Source organism: Euprymna scolopes, chromosome 21 (genome assembly GCF_053919585.1).
Source record: "Euprymna scolopes isolate OS-2025 chromosome 21, ASM5391958v1, whole genome shotgun sequence".
NCBI classification, from domain to species: Eukaryota; Metazoa; Mollusca; class Cephalopoda; order Sepiida; family Sepiolidae; genus Euprymna; species Euprymna scolopes.
The window spans coordinates 70,568,861-70,589,246 of record NC_136502.1 but is presented as its reverse complement, the minus strand read 5'-3'; the positions used below and the strand labels follow the sequence as shown (position 1 = coordinate 70,589,246).

The following is a 20,386-nucleotide window of genomic DNA, read 5'->3' as shown; positions in this document are numbered from 1 at the left end:
GACGGTGAGAGTGACGTGTGGCGGCGGAACAGTTACTACACTGCGATCCAATCTCGGAAGCAGAGAAAAAAACTCATTACGGATTTCGTCACCCACGGAGAGAGAGAGAGAGAGAGAGAGAGAGAGAGAGAGAGAGAGAAAGGAAGAGAGAGGGAGAGAGAAGAGAGAGAAACAGAGAACGAGGAAGTTGAAAAACGCTGTATCGACATTAGCACCAAACACCTCCCACCTTCTCCAATATGAAGGCAAGTGACAGGTCATCTCTCGGCAACGCACGTAGTGACCGCGTTTGTGCTAAGATACAGAAAGGAATCAGAATACGATTTCGTCAATTCTATTTTTAGAATCAAGGGGGCGAAACAAATAAAGGAAAAAATAATAATTCTCTCGTGTGCGGGTAGTTTTGACCAAAAGTCCGACCACGTAAAACGTGTTTCTGAACAACCAAAGCGATGTGTCACATTTCCGAAGTATGCAAATACGGAGAAAAAAAAAGATACCTAAATTAATCCCTCGATAAAGCTATTTTGGATAACCCAAAACGGATGCCGACAGGCATGTTTAAACAGAAAAGAAACAAATCAAAAAATCTGCAAAGTCATCGTTTTGAACATGTCTCCCACGCGGAACTGGAATGTGTCGCACGGCGTTGAAAGACTGAATTTGGTGATTGAAACTTTCTTCCCTTACAAGAGATTTTATTTGGATTAACTGTAGCAATTGCAAATTGTCAAAAGAAAAGAATTGAACTGTAAGTGTAAAAAAAACAAAAAAAAGAAAACAAAAAAACTTTATTTTCTTTCTCTGTCAAGCTGGAGATCGGACTTTTCCTCGTGTGGACTGGTTGCTGCCGTATACCTTTTATCTTTCTGTTATAGGATTCTCTTTTAGTTAGTATGTTAAAAAATATTTCCCAATCCCATTAGCTTTGAACATATTTGTTTTTGTTAAATGTTTCTTTGCCCTTATCATTAATAAATTTAGCTTTATATGATTTGAAAGTGTTTGTTTCGTTATCTCTTGCAAATCTTATTGTGTTCGATTTTTGTGTTTATTTTGTATCCGCCTGTCTCACAGAAAATAATTGTTGTTTTATTTGTTTCAAACCTTTTTTTTGTAAAAAAAAAGAAAAATTGAACCCAATCTGGGACCTATGAACATACCCTAATGCAGAAGATTTATCTGCATATGATAAGCGTTTGCTATCCATAAATGCCCATCCATACCCATGTGTTTGCATTTTATTGTTATATTTAAATATTGTCCCGGTCCGTATGTAATAACCTGCTATGCATTCTCTAAATGTCCCCAAAATTTGTACCTTCGCACTAGTATATTTTTGTTGTTGTTGTTTTGACGTAAGTAAATATTTATCCATGGTGTTTTGCTTGGTTGTTTTACGGTATATCAACTCTTTTCAGATTATTTAATGCCGAATCCAGTCATTTTGGAAATCAAGTTGTATGTGAGTCTGAAAGAGAAAGTGTGGCTACAGAGGGCGATAGAAAGCATCAGAGAGAGAGACGGAAGAAAGTGTGAGAGAGAGAGAGGGGACGGATAAGAGAGAGACACGTGAAGATAGAAAAAGATAAATAAAGAAATGCTAAGCAAATTAAATGCGTGTAAATTTTGGAAAGAGGAGAGGGGAGGAGATGTATGCATTTGGATAAAGAAAACTTTCTTTCGGCCACGTCAAAATGAAGAAACTGGTTTTACTCACCGAAATTCCTATCAGGTATCCATCCATCACAACAGCATTGCGGATGAAAAATTTCATCTTTTTAGGAAAACCAGAATCAAGCTTAAAATCAGTATATCGATAGGCCCATCGACCTGAAATAAATAACAAGTCATTTTATATTTATATACGTCTTAATCAAATTATAGCACCTACCTAGTCTCCAGAGACCACCCTGCACGCATTAAATCATTTAATAGATGAGATCACAAGTTTATTGACTGTTGCTTCAATATAGAGCTTCTCTCTTTGTGTATTTTAGGTGTTTCTGCGTTTGTAAATTGTTACTTCGGTTAACTTTGTTAATCGTGCTTTAGGAAGCAAAATCAACGGCTTTTTATTATTAAAATTGGACTTAAATAATTACTTTCTGGGTTTAGATTATTATTTGTTCTTGTTTTATTGCTCCTCTGTTTTTTCACTCTTTATTTTGTTATTATAATTTATTCATGCAATTATTACTTTAGTTACTTAAAGACGAATATTGTTAACAACCTCCAAATCTCGTTATTTTGTTTGTAGTCTCTTGCCGTTGGCATTTACAAATCGCATGCAGCTTTATTTTCTTTAGAATTTTGCTTTTGAATTCATATGTATTATGTGTTTACAAATAGCATAAGACATTTTCCCTTTGTTGAAATTTTAATAAAAAAATAATTTTTATTTATTTTTTATATACACACAATCAACATCTCGACATTTAGCGAAAGGGGCGCACTCTTTGATCGGCTTTTTGCAGGTCACTTGCCTACTGTCGCCACTCCTTTCCCTCATGCCATAATTTCCTTCCAGCAGTCTCCCACTCTTCCTCATCGGGGGTGGGGGTGAAGAAAGAATCTTTGCCCGTTTTCGTCAGTCCGAGGAGGAGCCTTGTTCTCTGTCAAAAAGATTTTCACGTTAAATATAATGTTACTGGGGGTGTTTTATAATAATGTTACTGGGTTTTCTTCTTTAGAAAACGACGTTTGTTTGGAACTCCATTGATAGTTACTAAACTTTGAACGTAATTTAATTCCCAGATATTAAAAAGCAACTACGTTTTATCGACTGTAAAATTAGTCTCAAAAAGACCAGCGGAAGAAACTGGTTGTGTTTTGGGGATTTCATTTCTGTAAAAGACAGAAATTAATTTCGCCGGCTTGACGAGAAGAAGACGAGCAGATTATCGCCAGGGGAGAAAATTCTCTCATTGTTCAGGGAACTTGAGAGAGACCATCTTGTAAGACAATTCAACTGACGTTTCCTTCGCAGAACAATATTTTTTTTATTTCAAAAGAAAAAAAATATTATTAATACCAGAATTTTTTCCGTGTAAGGAAGACACATCCTGGACAGTCTGAAAATACGGACGTAAGAATTATTCTATTTGTACACATAAAGCCTACCAAAGCGGCGTTATGGTTTTCTTTTCTTTCCTTTGAATTTAAAGGTATCTGAGCCTTTACAAAGGAAAAATATTTTACCTCTTTTAAAGTCAAAGAGACTTTGCTTCAGATTCCCTTTCGAGAAAGAAGAAAAAACATTTTAAAAGAATGACTGAACTTAAAACAAGGACTGAAAAGAACTATTTTCTGTTTTTTATATGTTCTTTTTTTTCAACCTTTCTTACAAGTAAGAATTGTCGCTTTTTTGTATTTGTTTTTTATTTTACATTTTTCTTTAATTTTTTTTTAATCCTAGCTTTGGGAAATAAAGGCAATTCATAACTTTTATTTTAATAAATTTAGATCATTTTAAACACATTTAGGGTCTGTATTTATTTTGCTCATTTCTATTAGTTTCCTATTTCCGGAAAATTTGCTTTATATGTTTTTTTTTTTTCATTTTTTTTTTGTTACCATGAAAAACGGATTTTGGTAACGACCCAAAATTCCGATACATTTTGTTTTTTCAGATCTCGTGTACGGAACTTCCATAAGACTTTTGAAGAGTGTTTATTAAAGATACTTTATATTGAATTTTTATTGTATGTTCTTTTTTTTCGCCTTTTTCTTCGAGTTAGACTAATATTGTTATTTCATTGTTTGAAGGTATAAAAGCGAGACTAGTTATGGTTTTTCCCCATTTTGATCATATTGATCAGAGCTGTATATTATTAAACAATTCGCTCTTATATAGCGACCCCTTTTTTTATATCTTTTATGTGTTTTTGTGTTTGTAAATTCTTACTTAGGTTACCTTTTAACCGTGCTTTGGGAAACAAAATCAACGATTTCTATACCTTTTTATTAATAAAATAAAACTTAATTACTTTATGGGTTTATTATTTGCTTTACTTTATTGCCTCCTATTGGTTTCTTCTCTTTTTTCCCCAATTATTGTTACCTACCTAAAACGGTTTCTGTAATGACCCTCAACATTTCGTTACTATTCTTATATTGGGTGTTATTCTCACAATGTTTCGAACGTAACTATCGACCTTCTTACCTTCTTATCGAACTTTTGAACCCTGGAATCTATGTTGAATTCGGGAATCTGAGCGAAATTTCGAATGGGGTACTTTATTTAACCCATGAGTTAGTTTGCTCTCGCTTCATTAACCATGACCAAGATATGTCTAACATAATTGTATTCTTGAATTACTCGCGCTGACTATTGAACAGGTTCGGTTGATTTTTGGCTGCAACAAGATGCATATAAAGAAGGTCGGAGGTTACATCGGCTGAAACATTGTGAAAATAACATCCAAGATGAGAACGATTATTCGAGTAATCCAAATAATAAAAATGACTTTTATTTCAAAACGTCCGAAACATAGCATTGGATGTAAGTTTTCCATTTTAGATCTCAATTGAAAGCCAGTCTTCGAAAAGTTGACGTAATCAATGTATAAAGATTTTGGTCATGGAAGAATGCAAAAATAAAAAAATCTGTTTTGAAAAGAACCATCTAAAACTACTTTTAATAAGTAGTTTTAGATGGTTGTTTTCGTTAAATATTGAGAAAAATAGTTTCCACTCATTTTCGTTATGAGATAAACACGACATCAGGCAAAATTCGCATAATGATATTTTTAAAGCGTGTTTTTCTAAATTTCAGATGCATAATATCAATTGATTTTTAAATGAAAATGATTACTCATTTATTAATATTTAGCGAAAACAGCAATAGAAAGCTAGTTTTAATGCCTAAAAAATTTTCTCGCGTTTTTCCAAGACTGCGATCTTTACAATTTGTCCGTAATTCATGTAATGCATTCTTCTAGTAAGGTTTTAAATCTTACCAGAGAAAAGGAATGTGCGTCCATTTACTTCGTTGTAGGCGGCTGCTATAATAAAACGGGGACTGTATTCGAAAATTGTGCGAGTCAAATTTTTTCTAACGGATGTGCCATCGGGAAACATTTCATGGATCCACTTTCTAGAAAAGGCATATGTTCTGTTGCCGACTGTAATGGAAGAACAAAACGATGCAATTAATAAAATACCGTTAAAAAATTATGAACATGTCTCGAATATTAAAAAATTTATAAAGAAAAATATCGAACCATACCCTCTCCCCAACATATTATTAAGCAAAATAAATACATTTTATAGACATACAATCAAATACTTGCTACTTTAATTAAGATTAAATAATAACTAGTAGTAGAATTACTACTACTACCACCGCAGCTGCTGCTACTACTACTACTACTACTACTACTACTACTACTACTACTACTACTACTACTGTTAGTACTACTACTACTAATAATAACAACAAGAAGAAATAATAACAAAACAACGACAATAATAATAAAAATAAGAATAATAGCAACAATAACAAAAACAACAATAATGATGATAATAATAAATTAATACACCATGAATAACTTGAATTGATATTTAAGCTCAGATTAAGTAGTATGAAGAAAAAAAAAGATAATCATCTCTATATTAATAAAATGGAGACGCTTTTCCTCCTGAACAAAATGACAGTATAACATTACAAATGCAGGTGTCACACATAAATCGAAAATGGTCACGCTATCTGCCAGCACTTTATGCATGTTTTCCACACATTATCAGTCTGTTTAGTTTAAATTCTTAAATTCCTATATTTTATCCAAACAAGTCATATTTACAAGTAGCACGAGAATACTGACTCGATCATTATTGTGTCCTCTCATTCTCATATTTTACACCTTTACAAAATATTTAATAAAGTTCAATTATTACACGCGCCCGTGATTATTTCATTTTATCATACACCTAAAACTTATTCAGTATGTAAATAAGTACCGATCTCTCTTTCGTTTCAGTCTTTTGCCTTCCAAAACTTTGATTTGCTGCTCAGATTTATCCCGTTGTTTAAGAGATTGCATTTTCGAATGATTTTTGAATCAATTTCGTAAAATTAAACATGGCGCCCGTCCTTATTCGCTTCGCTAAAAACATAGAAAACTTTAATCATCACACATACGGCAGAAACTTTCAAATCTCTTGCCGCGAACAATACACACAATTTTATTAATTTCTTCAAAACATATAATACAAAACTGTTCAGTTTCAGCGATTACATAACTTTCCATATAGATCAGGTTAAATCATTCTGTAACGCCAGTCAGTAAACAATAAAGTGTACTCTATCATTAGTCGAGGGCCAGTTTGAACTATGGCTCGAGATGGACTACTATCCCCAGCGCTGCGGTTCGATTATATTTCATTTAACAGAAATAATTTAATTATATCTCGTCTTTTTATAACATTTTCTGACTATTTGAATGCGTTTTCAAAGGTATACCAGCGAAAGATTTTCACTGTTTTTTTCTCATCTTTAAATCTTTTATAGTGACAACATGCATTCCACATGCGATTTTATTCAAAAAAATGTTAGTCGTATCGCAACAAAAAATAAACACTGACTTTTTGCATAGAACAAAAACAATAAACATGTTTCCTATTATTCTTTTCAGTGTGGGGGTGATTTCAGTAACATTAATTGGGATATTAAGATTTCAATCTAAGCTAGGCCGAAAAGCTGCCGAAACAGCTCGCGATATCAACAAAGTGTTTGGCACAGGAACCACTACTGAACGCACAGCACAATGGTAGTTTAAGAAATTTCATGGCGATAACGAGAATCTTGAAAATGATGAGCGGATGTCGACAACGATCAATTAAGAGCCTTAGTCGAAGCCAATTCATGCACAAATGTTCGAGAACTTGCTTTTGAATTAGATGTAACGAATTTCCAACCACTTGAGAAAGATTGGAAAAACTTGATAAATGAACAACAACCAAAAGAAAAGCCGTTCTGAAGTGTCATCTCTCTTTCTTTTACGCAACAAGAACAATCCGTTTCTTGACCTCGTTGTGACTTATGATGAAAAGTAGGTTCTTTACGATAACTGGCGACGCTCAGCTCAGTGGTTAGATGCCAACGAAGCTGTACGACGTTTTCTGAAGAAGGTCATGCTGACTGTTTGGTAGTCTGCGACCGGTCTAATCTATTACAGTTGTTTTTAATGCAGGCGAAACCATTACGGCAGTGAAGTATTATCAACAAATGGATGAAATGGATCAGATACTTTGACAACAACATCCAACATTAGTAAACAGAAAAGACCCAATTCTTCTCAACGACAATGCCCGACTGCACGTTACTAAACCGACCCTGCAGAAGTTGAACGAATTGGGTTACGAAACTCAGCCTTATCTGCCATACTCTTTAGACCTCTTACCTACCGACTACTACATTTTGAAGCATCTCAACAACTTTTTGCGTTAGAAATATTTCAAAAACCTAAGCGATATCAAAAACGCCTTCATCGACTTCATCGCCACCAGAACGCAAAATTTTTACGTTACCGGCATAAATATACTTGTTTTACTTTGGCAAAAGTGTGTTGATTCTGATGATGTTTATTTTAATCAATAAATTTTTGTTTGAGCCGAGATATGTTCATCTTAATTTAAAAGTTAAAAACTGTAAAAACTCTCTTGTCAATCTGATATTTGGCTTTTATACAGGTAGAGGATTGCGTCAGGAGTGAGATACCATTTGAAGCGGTAGAATAACGCAGTCATTTTTCCAGAGACCCTGGGAATAGATTTGATGTAAGTTTTTCATTTCAAGTCAGGAGTGAAGGTCAGTCCTTGAAGCTTGTTGAAACGGGGTGATTTTTTGAAACAAGAGCTATATCATATCAATAGTGGCTAAGTGGGAATTAGAGCATTAATGGATTTAAAGCAATCAGCCACATTTTGCCCCATTTCACTACGTGCTCAACGTCGGAGGAAGGAAACTCAGAGACGTCTTGGTCGTTGCTAGTAATTAAAGTGTTTGCATAGATGTTAGTGTTGTCAGCATATATGTCGATGACTGAACTTAGAATGTGGTTTGGGAATCGATTGCACAGCTTTGTAAGAATGAGTGTTAACTTTGGTCACAGCTTGTTAAATACTATGACTGGAATATTGCCAGGACCAGTCGTTCTTGATGAGTGTGGCAGTATCACAAACAGATATGTGGATATCGCTCAGATTACTTTCGGTCTTGGAAGGAAATTTGAGGAGTAGGTGGCTCTGATCGCATAGGGTTGAGTTTGATGCAAAGTTCTTGGCAAAGAGTTTGGATTTGTCATCTATTGAGGACTGTGTTTGTTATTCGCCAAAACTTATGGGAGTTAGGCCTCTATTTTTATACTTTGGACTTAATGGACTGAGCTTATAACTATCTTGTGTTTTTAACTCCTTTTGCAGTGATTGCTGGCAGTCCTAAAGGTGACTTTAGTTTCAAAACATATCTTACGTTTAAAGCAACTGAAATAGTGGATTCTATGAGCAATAGCGTGTGGTTAAAAGTAAAGAACCTTACCTCATGCATCGTGCGGCTCGTGTTAGGAAAGAAAAAAAGAGAAAATAAAAATGGCCGCCCCCTGGTATTTATGGACTGAAAATCACGTGATGTGACAAGAGGGGGGAGGGGGTATGCAAATGAGATGTGGTTGGGTCTCTCTATAAAAGAACCGTCTTCTTTATTTTGTTGCGGAACTCGATGCTGTGATGAAAGGCATCAATCTGGCTCTAAAATTGGGGCTACAGATAGTGAACGTTAAAACAGACTCTTCAACAGTGGTGTCGTGGATTAAATCGGAGCTGTCTGGTGATAAGCGGATCAAAACAAAAGGAGCAGCGGAGATGCTTATCAAGCGTAGACTTGGAGCGCTGGGAGACTTGGTTCGAGAATTCGAACTAAAGGTAACTATTACCTTAGTTCCGTCACAAAAAAAATAAAGCAGATGAGTTGACAAGAGTCAAGAAATCCTGTCTACACAAGAGACGGGGCTCCAGCATGTTGTGCAGTAGAGAATTTAAAAGACCTGTATAACCTGCATCATTTTGAAAAGGAACGGACCCTTTACCTGGCAAGAAAAATAAACCCGCACGTCACAATGGATGGCGGACTATGATACTAATTATTGCTCTTAGAGATCAAGGGGACGTGTGGTTAAAAGTAAAGAACCTTATCTCATGCACCGTGCGGCTCGTATTAGGAAAGAGAAAAAAGAGAAAATAAAAATGGCCGCCCCCTGACTGAAAATCACGTGATGTGACGAGAGGGGGGAGGGGGTATGCAAATGCAAATGAGATGTGGTTGGGTCTCTCTATAAAAGAACCGTCTTCTTTATTTTGGGCGTCAGTGTGGAAAGTGCAGAGAGAAGAGAACAGTTGGATTTGAGCTTGAGACTTTTGATCTGAGGTTGAGTTCAAATTTAATGTCAGTTTTTTGTTGTTTTTTTAATTTAACGTCGGTTTTTGTTGAAAGTACTTAGAGGGTATGTAGCTGTCCATGCTAACGTTTTTTTTTAGTCAATTAAGTCGAATGCTAAAGCCCACACGTTCTTTTTAAACATGTAGAGGCACGTCCGATATGAACGTTTGGAAACTCTTAGTAAGCCATCGAGTATCAATATACTGTTTTTATGGAAAGGGATATTTGGGGGTTTGTTATACTTTGTTTTTATCTTTATTGTGACAACAGAATGATCAGAAGATCCTAGCAGAAACAGAATTGAAGATGAGCATAGTTCAGAATATGTTGTTAGAAAAAAATCTATAAGATTCGAAATTGTCTGTCAACATCGAGTATCCAAGTTGGTTCGTTACCAATCTGTGTTAGGTCATAAGCAAGGGAGAAATCATGCCAACATCTCCCTTTGACATCTTTTTTGTTTGAGTGAACTAACCATTCAACATTGTAAACATTGAAATCTCCTCAGACGTGAATTTTGACTGAGTAATGAGCAGACAGGGTATGATCTATTTGCTTAGCAACACTTTCAAATATAGCTACTTCATCATTGTGGAGGTGGTAAAAGGCAAACATAAATGCTGTGCTGTGATTCAGTGCTACTCTAAAGGACATGTAGGGATGTTTGGGGTCTTCTTTGGAATGTCCATACTATAGAGGAAAGTATCCCTTATGTAAGAATATATTCCATGTTCATGGCAATCTTGAGAGTCGAGTTTGGACGTGAAGTTAGAATAGCTTTTGATGGGAAAGTTGGACGTGAAGTTGGACGTGAAGTTAGAATAGCTTTTGATGGGAAAGTTGGACATAAAGTTGGAATAGCTTTTGATGGGAAAGTTGGACGTGAAGTTGGAATAGCTTTTGATGGGAAAGTTGGACGTGAAGTTGGAATAGCTTTAGATGGGAAAGTTGGACGTGAAGTTAGAATAGCTTTTGATGGGAAAGTTGGACGTGAAGTTAGAATAGCTTTTGATGGGAAAGTTGGACGTGAAGTTAGAATAGCTTTTGATGGGAAAGTTGGACGTGAAGTTAGAATAGCTTTTGATGGGAAAGTTGGACGTGAAGTTAGAATAGCTTTTGATGGGAAAGTTGGACGTGAAGTTGGAATAGCTTTTGATGGGAAAGTTGGACGTGAAGTTAGAATAGCTTTTGATGGGAAAGTTGGACGTGAAGTTGGAATAGCTTTTGATGGGAAAGTTGGACGTGAAGTTAGAATAGCTTTTGATGGGAAAGTTGGACGTGACGTTAGAATAGCTTTTGATGGGAAAGTTGGACGTGAAGTTGGAATAGCTTTTGATGGGAAAGTTGGACGTGAAGTTAGAATAGCTTTTGATGGGAAAGTTGGACGTGAAGTTGGAATAGCTTTTGATGGGAAAGTTGGACGTGAAGTTAGAATAGCTTTTGATGGGAAAGTTGGACGTGAAGTTAGAATAGCTTTTGATGGGAAAGTTGGACGTGAAGTTGGAATAGCTTTTGATGGGAAAGTTGGACGTGAAGTTAGAATAGCTTTTGATGGGAAAGTTGGACGTGAAGTTAGAATAGCTTTTGATGGGAAAGTTGGACGTGAAGTTAGAATAGCTTTTGATGGGAAAGTTGGACGTGAAGTTAGAATAGCTTTTGATGGGAAAGTTGGACGTGAAGTTAGAATAGCTTTTGATGGGAAAGTTGGACGTGAAGTTAGAATAGCTTTTGATGGGAAAGTTGGACGTGAAGTTAGAATAGCTTTTGATGGGAAAGTTGGACGTGAAGTTAGAATAGCTTTTGATGGGAAAGTTGGACGTGAAGTTGGAATAGCTTTTGATGGGAAAGTTGGACGTGAAGTTAGAATAGCTTTTGATGGGAAAGTTGGACGTGAAGTTAGAATAGCTTTTGATGGGCAAGTTGGACGTGAAGTTAGAATAGCTTTTGATGGGAAAGTTGGACGTGAAGTTAGAATAGCTTTTGATGGGAAAGTTGGACGTGAAGTTGGAATAGCTTTTGATGGGAAAGTTGGACGTGAAGTTAGAATAGCTTTAGATGGGAAAGTTGGACGTGAAGTTAGAATAGCTTTTGATGGGAAAGTTGGACGTGAAGTTAGAATAGCTTTTGATGGGAAAGTTGGACGTGAAGTTGGAATAGCTTTTGATGGGAAAGTTGGACGTGAAGTTAGAATAGCTTTTGATGGGAAAGTTGGACGTGAAGTTGGAATAGCTTTTGATGGGAAAGTTGGACGTGAAGTTAGAATAGCTTTTGATGGGAAAGTTGGACGTGAAGTTAGAATAGCTTTTGATGGGAAAGTTGGACGTGAAGTTAGAATAGCTTTTGATGGGAAAGTTGGACGTGAAGTTAGAATAGCTTTTGATGGGAAAGTTGGACGTGAAGTTAGAATAGCTTTTGATGGGAAAGTTGGACGTGAAGTTAGAATAGCTTTTGATGGGAAAGTTGGACGTGAAGTTAGAATAGCTTTTGATGGGAAAGTTGGACGTGAAGTTAGAATAGCTTTTGATGGGAAAGTTGGACGTGAAGTTGGAATAGCTTTTGATGGGAAAGTTGGACGTGAAGTTAGAATAGCTTTTGATGGGAAAGTTGGACGTGAAGTTGGAATAGCCTTTGATGGGAAAGTTGGACGTGAAGTTAGAATAGCTTTTGATGGGAAAGTTGGACGTGAAGTTAGAATAGCTTTTGATGGGAAAGTTGGACGTGAAGTTGGAATAGCTTTTGATGGGAAAGTTGGACGTGAAGTTAGAATAGCTTTTGATGGGAAAGTTGGACGTGAAGTTGGAATAGCTTTTGATGGGAAAGTTGGACGTGAAGTTAGAATAGCTTTTGATGGGAAAGTTGGACGTGAAGTTGGAATAGCTGTTGATGGGAAAGTTGGACGTGAAGTTAGAATAGCTTTTGATGGGAAAGTTGGACGTGAAGTTAGAATAGCTTTTGATGGGAAAGTTGGACGTGAAGTTGGAATAGCTTTTGATGGGAAAGTTGGACGTGAAGTTAGAATAGCTTTTGATGGGAAAGTTGGACGTGAAGTTAGAATAGCTTTTGATGGGAAAGTTGGACGTGAAGTTGGAAAAGCTTTTGATGGGAAAGTTGGATGTGAAGTTGGAATAATGAAGTGGAAATTTGGTAAATTGGATTACTTAAGGGGACGACTCATCAAGAATTTGTTTACGTTGGACTTGAAGACGACCAAATTGTAGTCAGCTGGACAGCAGGAAAACGGAGGAGAGTTCCACAGGCGTGCAGTTCTAAGAAAGAAGTTTTGTTCATGGAATCTACGTTTATGTTTAGGTACATATAAAAAATGGGGGGAATTATTGATAGTAGTTTCAGTTAGATAAGTGTTTCCATGAAAATTTGGCGAGGTGGGACCATAGATTGGAGTTCAAACGAGCACTTTCCATGAAAATAACGATAAAGCAGAGACAGGCTCGCCACGTCTCTTCTGTGGGAAAGAGGTTGCAGGGAAGAAAAAAGGATATCCCCCACTAGGCTACGAAGTCTATTTTGAACTCTGTCAAGGCAGGGTAAACAATTCTTGCAACCTCTGCCCAGATGTGGCAACAGCATTCCATCCTGGGATGTACCTGGCTCTTATACAGATAGAGAATTGCATCAACAGTGTGATATCTACTGGAGTGGTAGAAGGATCCCACCATTTTTCCAGTGACTTTGGCAACGGATTTGATGTACGTGTTCCATTTCAGATTAGGAGTAAAGATCAAGCTCAGAAGCTTGTCAAAACATGGAGCCCCACCTCAAGACAAGAGCCATTCATTTTAATTGACACCATTCTACCACGTGCTCAAAATCAGAGGAGAGGGAATCAGAGAACTTGGTCGTTTACTGCCATAGATGGTAGTGTCGTCAGCATAAATGTCTACGAATGATCTTAAGATGTGATTTGGAAGATTATTGATGTAGATCAGGAAGAGAGTTGGGCCCAGGATGGATCCCTGAGGGAATCCAGCATTAATACTGTGAGCTTCTGATTTATGCCCATCAACGATTACTCTTATGAACCTATCAGAGAGAAATGGTTTAATAATTGAGAAAACATTTCCAGCTTATTCAATTAATTGGAATTTTTTTGGAGATGATTAAATTTGTATTATTTATCCATTTATTTATTGCGGATTATTATCCTCATCTTCATAGTTGTTGTTTCATGACGTTTCGGCCAACTATTCCTCTGGCCTTCATCAGTTAACTGCGACGGGATAGGAATGTTGAATCTTCTAACTAATCCTCAGCAATTAATGCCTTCCAATGGAAGATCAAATAGCAAAAAACCTTCGATATATAGGACTAAAAAATCCAACTTGGATCGCCCTTTGGAGCCCGTGGCGCAGTGGATAGAACGTTGAATCTCTACGGCTCTAGGTGAGCATTGTCTGAAGATAGCACTTGAAATCCTACTCAAAGCCGGCCAAGTTGGCCAAAATGTGGTGAGACAACAACAAATATGGAAGGCAGTAATTACTGAGGATACAGTTACGAGATTCAGAATTCTTATCCCATCATGGTTAACCGCCTGATGAAGGCCAGAAGAATAGTTGGCTGAAACCTTGTAAAACAACAACTAGAAAATGAGGATAAAAGTTCGCTATAAATGGATAAATAATACATTTCCAGCTATACCATAGCTGGAGATCTTGTGAAGTAGACCTTTATGCCATACTCTATCAATGGCCTTTGATATCAAGAGCAATTTCCCTAGAAAGGAAGCTTCCATCGAGAGATTCGCTCATACTATCTAGATCCTATCTGTAGATCTAGCAGAACGGAAACCATATTGCATGTCACTAACAAGGTTATTTTTGCTGAGGTGGTTGATTACTTCTCTATTTAACACAGATTCCAGCAACTTACTCTGGTGACTTATTGGTCTATAGTGAGATGGAGATGACTGACCACCTGCATTCTTAAATACAGGACATACTGATGATGTTTTCCAGGGTGTTGGGAAGCAATTCTCTTTAAGAGAACGCTTAAACAGCTTCATAAGGTCTATCAAAGCAAGTAAATAAACCAACAAAAATGCATGAATGGTATTTCTACTTCAAAAGTAAAGATGGATTTGTATATATATATATATATATATGTGTGTGTGTGTGTGTGTGTGTGTGTGTGTGTGTGTGTGTGTGTGTGTGTGAAGAATACATTAAGATATTGCGTCTCCTATTTTATTCAATGCATCTCAGAAAACATTAGGAAAGATGTAAACCCCCAAGTTTCACCTATAGTTATTGGTAAAATAGAGACTTGTGTTTTATTAATTATATACAACTGATCGTGGATCGAAGTAGTTAATATGTCATAAGATTGATAGACAAAGAGAAAGATAATCCTGTCACTCACCTGTTATGGTGGCTGAAAATCTGAACGGGCAAGGAAATTTCCTATCAAATGGCATCGGTTCATAAGTCCATGTCTCTTCTGTAGTTGGATAAGTTGTTGGAACAGTAGTCATTGGAGCGTTTGATGTTGAGGGTACTGTAGTTGGGTTAGGGTTAGTGGTTAAAACTTTGGTTGTTGGAACTTCTGTGCTCGAAGCATAAGTGGTTGGGACATCTGTTGCCGGAGCTTTAGTAGTTGAAGCTTGAGTATTCGGAACCTGTGTAGTCGGAGCCTGAGTAGCTGAAATGTCCGTGGTAGGAGCCTGAGTAGTTGAAACCTTAGTGGTAGCCTGAGTAGTCGGAGGCTGAGTGGTCGGAGCCTGAGTAGTTGGGGCCTGAGTGGTAGGAGCCTCCGTCGTCAGAGCTTGAGTGGTTGGTGCAGGTGTTTGAGCTAGTGGTTTTCCTATGATAAAACAAAATAGTAAACAGAACACGACGATGAGAAGAATATGGACGTTCAGGTTGAAACAGAAGACAGATAACACAATGTAATAGAAAAGGCTGCGTAGAGGGCACTTGAAACAGAAAACTGAATCTCTCAACATTTTAGCCATTACAAAAAAATGGAGCAAGACGTCATGTGACGAAAACAAAACAAACAATAAAAAAGGAAAAGAAAAAAATTTTTTTTAAATGGCACGAAATGGCAATGAAAGATATTTTCATTGAGAAAAATGGCAACAAATCCGTGAATGGAAGTGAAAACATACATGAAGATATAAGAAACAGATTTGATCACGTGAATAAATATAAACATGTATGATAACCACGTGTGAGACTTTGCTCTTCAACATTCGCAGACCCAACACGGTTTCCGTGATCATCTTCCCTTCTCGTTCTGACCTCTCATACGGTGGCGGCTGCTGAGAGGTACACTGGCTTACAAGTATGAAGATAAAATAAAACAAAATGAAAAAAAAAATACTCTCACGCATTCCATATATATTAGTTGGACTCTATATGACACCAGCGAGCCTCTACACGTCTTAATACACATCTTAATAGTCGTCTGCTGATGTTATGTTCATCAGTCGGTTGATCAATTCATCTCGATCCCCGAAAGTTCTCTCGATCTGGTACAAGCCACGATCTGCATTCGTTTGTGTCCAGCTAACTCTCTTTCACTGTAACTGCCGTCGACCATTGCAAACCCAAGACTGTCTGTAGACTAACAGCAAACTATCGTAAACCGTTGCAAAACTCATTGATACTCTTAAAAATAACTCTAAAATATATTGACCAACAATCCCACCTTAGCTTCCTTTTTTGTTCTTTCGTGTCTTTTCACTAACCTCATTTGTATACTTTTGTTTTTCCTCTTTCTTTTTTGTTATATTTTTTTCATTTTCTTCCTAACACTTCGGAAATGTCGATAGTGAATACGAAAAAAGGGAACGCTTACATATTTGAGACTGACGATTTTCAAGTTGATTTAATTTGTTTTACGTCATACGAGGGGCGTGCAATAAGTAATGCCTCTGACCCACTTCCAGTTGTCTGATCTAGCTGAAATTTTGCATATGTAATGATTTATATCTTTATGGGTTATGTGGCAAATTACACCTCTGAACTAATTGTGGTTTCTGTTTTACAGGTGTTTGAACTGAGTCAGGTGTGAAATGGAGCCTGTTGAATGTCAAGCAGGGTCCGGTTTTTGTATTTGAAAGGACACATACCACAGGGGACTTTTGATAAAATGAAAGAAACTTATGGTGATAATGCCCCATCATATGGCCTTGTAAAACGCTGGCATCGTGAATTCAAACATGGCCGGAAGTTTGTGGAAACAGCTCCCAGACTTCGTCGCTCCCCTTCTGCCATTGATGAGGCATCTGTCCGTCAAGTTGAGGCTGCCATTTTGGAAGATCAGCGCATTACTATTCGCCAAATAGCCCAAGATGTCAAGATTAGTATAGGGTCTGTGGAAACTATCATTCATGACCATTTGCATATGCATAAGGTGTCTGCCAGATGGATTCCCAGGTTGCTCACACAATTTCAGAAGCGAGAACGTGTCGAGTGCTCGAGGATGAACTTGGAGATGTGCCAAGAAGATGAGTCAAAGTTTTTAAAAAAACTGATTACACAGGATGAAACCTGGGTCCATCACTATGATCCAGGACCAAAGCCCAATCAATGCAGTGGAAGCACTTGGACTCACAACCTCCAAAGAAAGGGTGCAGCTCTCCGCTGGCAAGGTCATGCTCACAGTCTTCTGGAACCAGGACGGAGTAGTGATGACAGATTTCCTGGCAAAGGGTACTACAATTACAGGAGCCTATTATGCTTCACTTTTGATGAAATTAAGGGAAGCTATCAAAATCAAGAGGCGGGGCAAGATCAGCAAAGGTACTCTCCTCCTGCGGGAAAACGCTCCGGTCCACAACTCACATGTCACCAGATCAGAAGCACGGGCGTGTTGTTATGAAATCCTTCCCCATCCTCCCTACTCTCCTGGCCTTGCACTCTCTGACTTTCACCTCTTCCCAGCCATGAAGTTGTTTTTGAAAGAAAAGCGTTTCCCAGATGATGCAGCCTTGATTTCTGAAGTCACGTCGTGGTTGGAGGACCAACCTGGGGGTATTCTACAAAAACGGTCTCCAGAGCTGCATCAAACGATGGGAGAAATGCATAACTGTGGGTGGTTCCAATGTAGAGAAAGACTAATAACTGTGCCAAGTTTCGTTGCTCTACTGCTATGGGAAGTGGGGCAGAGGCATTGCTTATTGCACACCCCTCGTATCAACTTTTTTGCCGTTTTTTTAAGCGATTTTTGCGAACTGTTTATTGAATACGATTATTTTAACACAGTTCACACTTTTGCCGGTAGCTTGAGGAAAAATGGGATTTCACTCCTTCCTCCAAAATATTTGTACGTAAATGACCGATTTTCTTTGGAAGACATTTTTTAAAATGGGATAAACGTAATACAATGGAAATGGATAAAAATTCAGATTTGAAGAAAGTATACTTGGATGGCAAAGCTCTTGTGATTGGCCAGAAATTTTGTGACCAATGGAGGACAGGGAGGAGATGGCGCTGGTATGGTTGCAAGAGTTAGAAGTGAATGCAGTAAGTTCAGTGAACTTCTGACATAATCAACAGAATGCTACCATTGTTAATGAAGGGAACAATCTATCAGCCATTTGTAGATGCGTAAAGATGAAGGAATATTAAATCTATATTACTTGTATTGATCAGACTATTGTTCTCATTTTGAGTGTTATTAGTACAACGTTTCGGTCGGATTGTCCTTCGACCTTCCACAAGCATGTTGGCTGCTGTTCAGAAAAGAAAGGAGAAAAGTTATTACTCCGTATATATGTTCGTATTTCTGTGAGTCAGTCTCCACTTTTTCGTCATTGTTTCAAATCTGTGAGAAAAAATTTGGTTGACAAAGGTGAGTCGACTCAAAGATCGACAGGGGGGGGGGTCATTTCCCTTCCATCGCCGAAATGATAAGGGTGTACAATATTTGTTTGTTTGTTTGTTTTTTTGTTTTTTTCCCCTACGATTAGAGGCTCCCAAATGTTATTCAATTCCAGCTTGGTCTGCTTAGTAATTTTTCTTTTCCTTTTTTTAGCATGTGTTGCCTTCTTGAGTTGTCTGACCCTTCACCTTGCATCTCTGTTAATTATTTTGACCTCGTTCTACAAAGGGAAGTATGTACCTTTTCTCTCCCGACTTTCGACCTCTCCTTATGTCACGGTTTTACGGTGTTCTTCTTGCCTTACCTTTAGGGGCGACCAGTCTCGCCTTTGTATACTTTTCCGCATTTGCAGAAAATCTCATATTACACAGTTTTTGTCATGAGACTTTCGGTCGGGGGTTTGACTCATACTAGGTATTTTTGAGAATCGAATCAGTGAATCACTCTTCGTTATTTTTCTGATGTCATATGGACTGCATATTTAAAAAAAATCGGACAGGACTTCATATATAGTGTGTACATTGTAGCAAGTTTTAGACTAAATTTTTTGGTTTTATTAACTTTAATGGATAAGAGTTCTTGGCAGCGAAAGACAAAAAGGGGGGGGGGTGATGAGGATGGATTTGAGAGAAATGTGTAGAAATAAAGACCGGACTAGAGATAGGTTAGCTTAAAAGTTTAAAAGTCAATTTCTAAAAACCGCTCAAGACAAATATACTTTCATTTGCGGCGGCCATATTAGAATTGGTACTGTTGGCCCAGTATGCCCACGAGTTAGCCCCCTTTAAATATTTTCCAAGTATCTGCTTTTAACTATACTGGCAATGATTGAGTAATGGCTCTTCAGTTTTGAAGTTCAAAAAGACTCACGTACATAGTTTAAGATTGAAAATCGAGGTATGGTATATTTCCGGTTTGGGGTTAGAATGTGGCGTGATTTCGGTTTTACGTAGTTACACAGCCCTGTCACATTGTCACTAGATTCAGTTCCTGGGTAGTTAATACGAGACCCTCAAATAGCCTTTTCAATGTAGTACTTTCTCTAGAAAAATGTAACTGTATTTTGTTTTAGACGCTTATGCATTCTTTATGTTTTTCCTGACAACACACGCATGTCTCGATTATTTCTAGAGATGTATAACGTAGAACTTTACTTAGAAATCATGCTTACTTATGCGCACAACACTTTTTGTGCATTACGTAGTATGCCCATCTGACTTTGTATTTGAAAAAAACAAATTCTATAAAAAAAACGAATACTTATTTTTATATGTAGATATAGCCGCAAGTCGCATTACCGTCTTTTCCTCATCGTCTTTTCCCGTTTATTTCCGATCCTCGTATGTACCGTACTAAATACTTATCGAATATAACGGCGCCCGTGATGAAAAAGATGCTATCATATTTGTGACATTGCCACTTAGAGTTTCTCGTCCTCACAGAGTTCAAAATCGATATTGTAATCTAATGGGAGATGCTATATTCCCTGCAGTTCCTTTCTTACGGAAGAGACGTTGCTAGTTTTTCCTTACTCTATTGATATTTCTATAGTAGATCTTCTAGATTGAGCTTCAAGCTTTTGCTCTCTCCTGTAAAACCGTCTAAGCAAAAACTCGTCTTTCTACCAACATTGCAAAGAACCTTTCTTCTTCTTCTTCTTCTTCTTCTTCTTCTTCTTCTTCTTCTTCTTCTTCTGTGTATTTAAAATCAAATGGAACTTCCTTAAACAAAGTTTCTTTCGAAAAAGTTCACACCTGTAGAACACGTTACTGCATGAATATTCCCCTACAGACTACAACATAATCGTTTTCAAGTCTAATGTCAAGAAATATCTGCTGAGTCGACCTGTGAATTGAGCATTGTTCCCAATCTGTGAATTAATCATAGTTCTCAATCTACCTATAGTATCTAACTGAAAATCTTACTAACATTTATCTTCAATTAACTTTTGGAATCGAAAAGTAGTAATCCTTTAGTATTAAAAAATTAAATAAAAATGTCCACCACAGGCATCGTTATAAAACGTAGTAAATGGACAATTCTAATATTTGTTCGATTCCGATACAAGACCGATACTGTTCTAAATTCCCGATTCTGATACAA

General features: G+C 37.3%; 1 protein-coding gene across 1 annotated transcript in view; it reads right to left on the bottom strand.

Annotated features, from left to right (window-relative positions):
• LOC145242455 (uncharacterized) overlaps window positions 1–20,386 on the bottom strand; it is a 108,968-nt gene that overhangs the window by 7,955 nt on the left and 80,627 nt on the right. Inside the window, exons 7-9 of the mRNA XM_080105511.1 lie at window positions 14,816–15,256; window positions 4,962–5,126; window positions 1,721–1,833 (exon numbers count right to left, since the gene is read on the bottom strand). Of these exons, the coding sequence (XP_079961637.1) occupies window positions 1,721–1,833; window positions 4,962–5,126; window positions 14,816–15,256 (719 nt within the window). The remainder of the gene's footprint in view (window positions 1–1,720; window positions 1,834–4,961; window positions 5,127–14,815; window positions 15,257–20,386) is intronic.